The following is a 10,700-nucleotide window of genomic DNA, read 5'->3' on the forward strand; positions in this document are numbered from 1 at the left end:
TTAAGACTTTTTAAGGACCCACGGGAACCCTGGTCCAGTGCTACTCTGCCACTCAGTGGCCTGGCATAGGTATTACAACAAGAGATGCTATGATACTATGATATCTTGATCGGTTATCGGCTCCAATACTGACTAATTAGCTAGACTGGACATCAGTGATTTGATATTGGAGATCCAATCCTGTGCACTTTACATGGAACTGCTATTTCCTTCTATTACTGCTTATTTATTAATAAATAATACAAAAAACATTTACTAAGTTAATTTGACAATTTGTTTAACATTGTTTATGTCAGAGCTAAAGCCTTTCCTCACATGGCAAGATACGTATGGTTGATTCATTCAATCATGAATCATGTTGGATATGGGCTGATTTGCTCAGCCAGGTATCTATATGGGATGGGAACAAACTGGATCTGTGCATCTTTAATTACAACACCCACTATGGCTCCTTCTGCTTTGTTTGGTTTCCTTTTTCTGCTTCCTGCGTGGAAAGAGTATTTGGTTCTGTTTGGATGTCAAAAAGCTAGTTCTATACAAATGAACATGCTGTTTAAAAAGCTGGACAAACGTCCACTAAACTAAACTATGAATTTGAAAATGTGTTTGTTTTCCTGACAACTTTGAATGAAAAGTTTACTAACATTTTTGTAATGTCATGATCTGGCCTGTTTGCTCCTCCCTAATTAGTAATTCCTCTCACCAGCCCTTTTCCTTCCCCCCCTCAATTACAATTTATTCCTCTCACCTGTTTCCTCTGGTTTATATTCAGTTCAGCCTGAGCATTCAGTGCCAGATCATTACGTGTCTTTCTGTTAGTCTGTCTGTTCAGTTTATTTTCTTGGTTCATGTCCTGGATCCTAGCTGCCAGTGGAAAGAGGGTTTTTGTGTTTGTCTCGTCTCCTGATCGTCCACTGTTCCTCCCCCACGGAGTCCTCTGGGTTTTTGGCTCATTATGTGGGGAGGTTCAGTTTTTATCCAGTAAGCCGGATAAAAGGAGACCAGTTTAAAGTCCTGCTTCAAGTTCTGGTTCCTACGTCCTGTCTCGGCTACCCTCTTCCACTGAGCCTGCCCGTCTGCACCTGATCCTGTCTGCTCCTGTGCGTGACCACCTGGTCATGCTTCTGGTCCCAGTCAGACTCTGAACTCTCCTGGGAGCCTGTGGATGCCTGGAAGTCTGGATCCTGCCTCCTGTTTCTGTTCCTGTCTGTTCTGGATCCCTCACCAGGATCGGCTTCCAGCATAACCTCTGGGACTGCAGCACTGGGGACATTCTAGGACTGGACTGTTAAACCAGATAAGTGGCCAACTCAGATTATCATCCTTTGTCAGATGATCATGGTCACTTACCTGTGTTTCTCCCTTAGAGTGTCTGAGATTGGGCGGTGCCCCGCCCCCCTCCTGCAGTGTCCTCAGCTCCACTTCAGTTTTTGTTTTATTTTAATAAACTTTTTGAACTTTCCTACTGACTTTCTCTCCTTGAATACTGGGTCCCTCTGTCCTCGGTCCATGACATTGTAAGGGTTGAAAATGGTTCTCTAACTATTTATCCTTTTAACTCACTAAAATTTTATGTTGTAAGAGATTTTATTCATTTTATTTTATTTATTTTTTTTTAGAAAAACAGTGGTTTAATAAATAAAGTCCATGACGTATATATATATATATCTCTAGAACTATATGTAGGGCTGAAACAAATAATCAGACTAATGGTGATTTATTGGGTATTGAACAACTTAACTCATTTAGAAATCCAATAATTATTAGCTGGGGAAACACAGACCTTAAAATGTGGCATTTCCTGAAAGATAAACTCAATTAGAGAAATTATTAATCCAAAAATGTACAAAAGGTCAAACTTTTTTACATTAAAGATGTGGTTTAGGCTGCAGGTAAAGATTTTCAGAACAACAAAGTTTTGAACTGGAACTTGAAAATGACTTTGAGAGAAGTTTAGACTTAAAATCTGCATTATTTAATCTGTCCATTTTATCGGGCCGTTTGAAAAGAAGAAATTATTTCTATGGGCCGTGGAGATTTATACAGCTTTTTTTTATTTCATAAAAAAATAAATCTAGACCTGACATTTAAGGACACTAGATGGGTTCAATTCTATATATAATTGGACTCTGCACTACTTTGTGACCATTTACACCACATACTTCCACTGAATAAATGTTAATTCAATCTCAGTAGGTCAATGTAAGAACTTAAGTTTGTTTAGCTTACTTTCCTTTTTTGTAAACTAAAGGTATACAATGTTATTGTGACGGTAAACAGATATTTTTTCTAATTGAAAAAAGACTCTTTCTGTGATGATCTTATGATGGTTTGGTTTTTTCCTTTGCTCCTTGCTCCTCTGTCTAATTGGTTCTGCGGCTGATTATCGCCGATCATTTCCACCTGGTTCCTCTGCTATTTATGTTGTGTGTTTGCCTCCCATCAGCACCAGGTTATTCAATGTTTTAGTGAGACGTATTCTAGCATTCTTTAGTCTGATTATGACCAGTTTCTGCCCTGAGGATCTTGAGTTTTGCCTTCCCCCTGTCTGCTCTCTTTGTCTGATCTGATCCTGGATTCCATCGGCTTCTGAACCTGGACCTGTCTTCTGACTCCGGCTTTGGATTTCCCCCTTGGACTCGGTTGCTGCTCGGCGTCGGCTGGCGTCTGATCCACACGCTCTCTAGGAACTCTGGGGGGCGTGGCCTGCCGCAAATGCGGTCTAACCTCCCGTCTGGATTCAGCTGTGTTCTCCTTGAACGGACTGAACTTTAAATCAGAAGCCGGTTTGGCTTCTGACCTGATCCGGGATGGATCAAAAACACATGAAAGTGCATGCTGTCTGCAGCGCGTCTGAGCAGCTGAAGCGGCATGTCGCACGGAGCTGGCAGCTCCGCCCAACGCGCATCAGACCCACTTTTTCCAATGTGCAACCAAAGCTGCTTCAGCCACGTGTCACAACTTAACTTGTACAAGCATCAAAAATGAAGCAGCACATGAGTTTTTGCTGGTCTTGCTATTTTAGGCGTGAATAGGGTGACCAGACATCCTATTCTTTCCGGACATGTCCTTCTTTTTATACCTAAAGAAACGTCCTGAGGGAATTTCTAAATCGTCCCAGATTTTGGTCGACTACAGTGCAGCAGAACCGAGCTGTGAGCTCCGGGGCCCCAAAAAAAAAAAAGTGTGAAACCCAAATCTTGTCACCATAGGTGTGAACTTAGCATAACAGTAGCTCGCTTCTTGCCATGGCGTCCTGCACGAGCATTGGGGGGTCAATTCGATAATGTGTCAGGGTACGTGCACGGGGGGGTGGGACAAGCAGACGACCGTGATTGACGTCTCAGGAACCAATCAGGTACAACGGACTGTCTTTTGCGATTGGTTGGGATTACTCATTGATTTCTCAATGAAGTGGGGACGATTTATTTTAGTTTCACTTCCAGACCTTCTATTTCACTGCTTCCTAAGCGGCTGTGCGGAGATCTTTAAGCCACATGGTAAAAATGCACCTTTAAATTGAATTTAACAAAACACACTTTCATCCAGTTCTGTATTTATCTGTCCCTTGAAAAAATTGCAAAAATTGTGGCTATCTGTGTTACAGTTTATTGCAAAAGTCCTCCTCTGCTTATGATGTATTCTGTGGCCCAAGGGTGACATTTGCTAAACTATGCAAACTCAGATGATGCAAAAGTGATGCCATCAGGGCCGTCTGGGTTTGGATTTGAGACGCAGGAAAAAAAAACAAAAAAATGCATTCTTCTCCAACCGGAGGAGTGAGGATTACAGTGTTGCATCATGGGAATATAACATACAGTGTCTCATGTAGCTCAAACCACAGACATCCTAAATGCCCAACAGTTATTCTATAAACAGCCATCAGTAAACAGAATCATATAAAAATGAAACTTTTTTAAAGAAAGAGGCTAAAATCAAAGACAGCCAATAGCTTTCAGCTTCCTACACATCAACGCCAATTAAAAGCAGCCTATTATTCATAAATGGCTTTAAATTATACATACTGTTTTTAGGCCCTGCGATATCTCCTAATTAGTCTCTATGTTGATGAAATATCTGGTGGTATATCAGCGAGGAACAGCAAATGAGGCCCAGATGCCCAGTGAAAGCTTTGTCTAATAAAGCTAACAGAAGTTACTCTGATCTCTCTCTCTCTTATAGTGTGTTGGTTGGAGTGTCTGTGCACACATACAAAACAGTTGTTTGTTCTTCATTATTTCTGTGTCCTGCTCCTGGCACGCTGCGCAGGCAGCCTGGCAGCCAATTGCTCCCATGACCCTGCAGTCTTGCCACGCTAACAAGCCAGCGACCACACAAACAGCCCGGTGAAGTGGTCGGCTAGCGCACGAGCGGCGACACAGATTCATTAAAAAAATAAAAATAATAAGTTGCGTAGCCTTTCAGGTGGATGATAACACGACAGCGGAGGTTGGACGGCTGCCATTCCTTGTGGCCTCGCTGATTGTTAGCAGACATGCACAACCGAGAGTGTTGAGGACAGCAGGAGAGTCACAATCATCACAGGATCGGAAAGGAAAACATTGCTCACAAAAGCATAAGAGCCGAGCCCGCTCCCTTTTCACCTGAATGCTCCTTTCTTTCTTTTATTTGCACCACAGAGCAGCAGCTAGAGCGAGCAGGCGGGAGGAGAAGCGGAGCCCAGCTGATCGGGACACAGCAGACTTCATGATGAATCACATGATCACCTGCAAGGCCTCACAGCTCCTCACTCAGGTAAGGATTACACCTCCAGAGCAAGGGGGAGGCCTTCCCCTCTCCCTCCTCCCCTCTCCTCCTTTTTTTCTCCACATCTCTCCCAACATTCCCACCACCATCTCCAGAACAGATGTCTGCAGTAACCCAGTAGCTCCCTTTGCTGTAGACACATGGAGGTGCCATCTGGAGCGGAACGCTGTTCCTCTCCAGACGGGGTGGAGCGTGTGTGTTTATATGTGCGAGAATGTAAATCAGTTAAAGAGCTCTGATATCGTTTTTTTTTCTGTGTGACATTTGTGAACGGGAGGAGTCTGAGGGATCCTTGTGCTCTGATGACACACCTGAGAACCTGAGCTTTGGTTTTCTTTCTGCGCCTTTCATAGGCAGCTGAGCCAGGCTGACGGCAGGTGGCTGCAGCCTTCAGCTGCTCTGCCTAAACAAGCAGCTGGAACTTCATTCCCATCCTGAATCTCAGGCTGCTTAATCTTTATTTTTTCTTTACATTTTTTTCAACGTTACAACCACAAACTTCAATTTTTGTTCAGCCCCATTTACTTCAACCCCCCTAAATATAATCCAGAGAGCTTTAAATAGGGATTGTGTCTGTGTGATTTAATCTCAGCATCAATCCAGCTGTTCTCTGAAAGCCACAGAGGTTTGCTGGAGAGCATTAGTGAGCAACAGTCTTTTCTTTAGCAGCAACAATTGAGCTGTCATGAATCCAAACTGGAATTATATAGCAGGGCTTTGATCTTCAGAGATGCTCTTCACGGGGGCGGAGCTAGATGGAGGGCCAGGGGTGGTCATGGCCACCCTTAGCCAATCATCAGCCACCCCTGTGGTAGTATTGCAACGATACCAGTATCGGGCGGGGTATCGGTATTGGCGAGTACCAACAAATAGGGCACCGATTCCATTTTGTTCATTCATTTATTACCCATTCCAGGTAGGCAATAAAAAGTTCTACTGGATTCACTTTGTTTTAGTCTTTTTCCTGCTTCACAAAGGTAGGCAGCAGCTTGACAAAGCCATGATGACAATTATTTTACATCCAATTAGTAGGCACTTCTTCATATATACCCACACACATCTATCTCAAACAGATGGTATCGGTATCGGCCGATACTGCACAGCCAGGAATTAGGTATCTGGTAAGTGGAATGTTCTAACTTATTTAACATTCTAATTTTTCATATATTAACAGTTAATTGACAACAAAAACACTGTGGTTAATTATGCACATCAATATACTACTAAAGATCCACTAGAACTAGATTCTCTCCTATGGGGTAAAGAGAAAATTATGTCTTTGCAAGTCATCTAGGAGTCTTCAGTGAAATCAGAGATAAATAACTACTTTAATATTAAGTAATCAATTAAGCGAAGATATTAGAAGATTGAAATGTTGATTTTATGCAGAACAAATATGATCTGGCCTGATGGCTCACCTTAATTGTTCATTTCACTCACCTGCCTAACTCTGCCTGGTTTTCAAATTATCACTCATCTTATCCACCTGCGTCTGTTGCTTTATTTTTGTGTTCCGTTCTGTTAGTTTTAGTTAGTTCTAAGGTTCATGTCCTGGTTCCTGGCGGCCAGTGGAGTGAGAGGGTTTTAGTGTCTGTCTTGTCTTTTGATCATGTCCTGGTCCTTCTCCGCGAAGCCCTCAGGGTTTTGGCTCGTAATGCGGAGAAGGTCAGTTTTCCTCCCGTAAGCCTGGCTCCAAGGAGGAGACCAGTTTAAAGTCCTGCTGAAATCCTGGTACAGCGTCTTGTCTCTGTTCTGTCAACCACTGAGCCTGCCCGTCTGCATCTATGCGTACTTGCGTTGGCACGCTTCTGGAACCATTAGACTCTGGACTCTGAACCTGCCTTGTCTAGGGTTGCATACAAAATATGCAAGTAATGACAATGATTAAGGTGTTCGCCCCAGAACTCAAACTTGAAAGAATTTTGTCCACTACAGCTTTAATTTGTTATCAAAGGCTGTAGGAAAGTGTAGCTAGTCTTTATTTAGAAAATATGGATGTTGTGGTTGTTCATAGATTGACCCTGAGGTTCTGGCGCCTATCCGCTTTCGGCCATCCCTCAGTGTAGATTGGTAATTGCCAGGCAACCCTTAACCATTAACATTTTCTGGTTACACCTCTGGCTCTCCATTCAGGCTTTGTTAGAAAGTTAGTAAAGAGAAACGGAATACTTCAAACTAGCATTGTGGGGGTCCGTTGTCTAAAATTACACCCAAACACATTGGAGTTGTGGTTGCAAAATGCTGACATAGAAGATCTTTTTTGGACATAATAAAACAAATACCAATAAAATCCAGGTTGCAGGAGCTTTTGAGAATTCATACATGTAAATGTGGTTGGATCCATGTTTTTAAATGCAAACAGCTCCATATTTGATTCCTTCCCCCTGATCACAACACGGAGGAGGACAGATGGAGATGTTATGGAGCTACTGGGCTACCAAAAGACTTTGGTGAACCCACGATGGACAGCAGCAGACACCCGGTAGAAACACAACCCACACCCAGCAGCAACAGAACCAGAGAACAGGACACACAAAAGAAGGGAGCGGGAAGAGAGAGGAAGAGGAGCGGGAAACGAAGCTCTGAGAGCCCACAGGAAAGGCAGAACAGACAGAGATGCACACACAAGCTGAGGGCGGTGTGAGCGGAAAGGAGAGCAACTTATACATGTACACAGTAGAATGTTTAATGTTCTAACCATGGTAAGGAAACTGCACTCCATCGCTCTCATGCTTAATCTTCCTCTCCTGCACACTGGCCAAATGGTGCTGCACTGAAAGGCCAAACAGGGGAGAAGGGAAGAGTTAACAATGGAGGAGAGATAATGACAGAGGAAAGAGAGAAACAGATTGAGAAACAGAGCACTGGGGTTAAATCATATGGGTATTTAATAACACAGAGAGCAGCAATATTATAAAATAGTTATCAAATGGGAAGCATTTAAGAGGGAGTTTCCTTAAGCAAACCCTGAAGTCAAATACTGCACCAATGAAGTCACATTGCAAATACATCCGATGAGAGAAAGTCATCATGACGGTTAGAAGCAGGGAGGGTTGAAGGTCTCACACTCTAGTCCTCAAAGATTCCTCTGGGCCTCAACACACCTGAATCCATACGTGAACATTTCTCCATAAAACCTGACAGCTTTTTTTTTTTTTCAAAGATCTGAAACTTATTTCAAGAGACTTGACAACATTTTCTCTAGAGATGGCAATTTTTTTTCTTGAGACAACATTTTCCTGAGACCTGGCAGTTTTAACATTTTCTTCAGACCTAAAATTATATTTCTGAGACCTGAAAAACCTTCTTCCTGAAATTTGACAACATATTTCCTGAGACATAAAACCTATTTATTGAGACCTGACAACCTTTTCTCAAAAAATAACAAGGTTTTTCTGATAGTTAACTTTATTACTTAAGACCTTACAAGATATTTCCTGAGACCTGACAGCCTTCTTCCTGATATTTGACTATATTTTCCGAGACTTAAAAACTATTCATTGAGACCTGCCAACTTTTCTTCAGTGGTTTTCCTGAGAGTTAACATTTTCCTCTGACCTAACAATCTTTTTCCTGAAAATTGACAATATTTTCTGACACCTGAAAATCTTTTTCTCGAGACCTGCATTTTTTTTCCTGAGACCCAACATCTTATTATTTAAGACATGACAACAATTTCCTGATACCTGACATTTTCCTGAGACCTAAAGCTTATTTATTGAGACCACACAACTTTTTTCTTGAGACATGTCAAATGTTTCCTGAGACCTCACAACTTTTTTCTTGAAAATTTACAAATTTCTCTGAGACTTAAAAGCCTTTTTTTCTCGAGAACTGAAATTTTTTTCCTGAGATCCAACGTCTTATTACTTGAGACTAGGTGTTTGGGGGGGAAAAAAATCGATTTTGCAACACAGTATATCATGATTTTTTGCCTCCCAATATAATACCGATACTAAAGTGTCTAATATCGATTCTTTTAAAAATACAAAAACAATGGGGAAATATGCACTACTTCTGCACCCCCACTCCGGTATATGGGGCCTTGGGGCCCTTTTGCTTTGCATGTAGTCGAGGCAATCCCAGTAGCAGATGCTGAGTGACTCAAACCCCAAACAACATGGCTACCAAAACAACAAAATAACTGAATGATAAATATCTTCTACTGAATATACAGCACTTGATTTTTGATCTCTACATTTAATTTTGACATTAGCCTATATCTTGATATTGCAATTTGTGACAATATCGTATCCTGACCCAAGTATCGCAATGCATATCGTATCACAAAACCATTGCCAATACTCATTCCTACTTGAGACATGACAACATAATTCCAGAGACCTGACATTTTCCTGAGACCCAAAAATTATTTATTAAGACCTGACAACTTTTTTCTTGAGACTTAACAATTTCTTTGAGACTTGAAAACCTTTTTCCTGAGAACTGTCAATGTTTTCATGAGACCCGGAAACATATTTTCTAACATCTGGCCATTTTTTTTCCATCAACCTGACAACTTTTCTGCTTCATCATAAATGACTCCAACTCATTAGCATAGCTCGGCTTCAGGCTCCTGAGCTAGTTTAACCATTTGAATGGGGTTTTTAGGGCAATCCTTGAGGATTAGAGTGTGAGACCACTGGGTTAGAGATACTGGGGGTTGCTTAAATGGCTGGACGACTGAGAGGAATGAAAATAGTGAGACTGAAGGGCACGTGGGACGGTGAGTGGGAGTTAGGAGACAGAGCTGAGGAGAACTGCTCTATTTGAAAATAAGAAAGAAACGTGGCTGAGATTAAATGAATGGGTTAGGATCTTAGGATACAGATTATCCTTCTTCTGCGTCTGCATCCCTTCTATTACAAGCCTGTCTGTGTTTGTGAAAGACACAGACAGGCTTGGCGTGAAAACTGAAGCAGACAGCCAAGCCTTGATAAAGGTAACACAGTTTAAAACACTGGAGACAATCTTAACGGAACATGTAATTCAAAACCGGTTCTTTAAACAATAAGATAAAATAAGAAGAATCTTGCTAAGTGCCTCTAAATCTGTAACCTCACTGTGGCAACAGATTGTCCTTCTGCCTCTGTTTGGTGGAACATCTTTGATAAAAGTTTTTAGTGGAGTAGAAATGGGGACTAAAATGTTGGGAATGGGGAGGATGAGGAAGGAAAGCGAAGAAGAGCAGGAGATAAAAGCAACAAGTATTAAAACAGATGTTTGATGGCAGAAGGTGAGCTGCGGCTTCTGCTTCAACTAAACCAGGAGAAGAAAACAATTCTACTATAATTTTACATTTACATTTCTACTATTTCAGATATAAGGAAACATTTGACATTTCTGGAAGATATAAGATGTTGACAACCAGTTGCAAGAAGTAAGAACATAGAGACCAGAGGTTTAGATTCTCTTAATATGGACAATAATGTCATGGTTATTTGTAAATTTGAATGGTTTATCAGAAATATTCTTCCTCCAGGAAGAAAAAATAAAAATATCAACCAACAAACAGCGTCAAAATCCAAAACTGCAGCTGGAATTGTTTTCAATAGGAAGCACTAAAACTCTCAGGTGTATTTAAATTTGCTAAGGTTACTGATAGCACCTTCTTTCTTGTGACTCTGTTTCATGGTTTTCCTCTTTTGGGAATTTGAGTTTTTGGTTTTCAGTTATCACTTATTCTATTTTGTTGATCTTGGGTGTATATACTGTTTTATGCATGTTTAAATAGTCTAATGCCGTCGAGGCAAACCGTGAAGAGGCAACCGGGCCAGAAGCTGCTCTTGAAAGGGATTCCTAAGGACAGAGCACCGCCGGTGTACGGGGGTCTGAGCGGCTCTGACAGCGAAATATTTGAAGAAAAGATTTAATCTGAATGAACTGACTGCACAGATGAAGTTTTCAGGTGGACTCTCTTACTTAAAAATATA

General features: G+C 41.4%; 1 protein-coding gene across 16 annotated transcripts in view; it reads right to left on the bottom strand.

The window, feature by feature from the left end:
- Positions 1-10,700, bottom strand: part of LOC107098150 (nuclear factor 1 X-type-like) — a 298,579-nt gene that overhangs the window by 34,298 nt on the left and 253,581 nt on the right. For 14 of the 16 annotated variants that reach the window (XM_015395634.1, XM_015395636.1, XM_015395643.1 and 11 more), the window contains one exon: positions 7,466-7,540. The exons of the other annotated variants lie outside the window; for them this stretch is intronic. In XM_015395634.1, the coding sequence (XP_015251120.1) occupies positions 7,466-7,540 (75 nt within the window). The remainder of the gene's footprint in view (positions 1-7,465; positions 7,541-10,700) is intronic. 16 annotated transcript variants of the gene reach the window in all.

This window comes from Cyprinodon variegatus, unplaced genomic scaffold (assembly GCF_000732505.1).
Source record: "Cyprinodon variegatus isolate N-32 unplaced genomic scaffold, C_variegatus-1.0 Scaffold751, whole genome shotgun sequence".
NCBI classification, from domain to species: domain Eukaryota; kingdom Metazoa; phylum Chordata; class Actinopteri; order Cyprinodontiformes; family Cyprinodontidae; genus Cyprinodon; species Cyprinodon variegatus.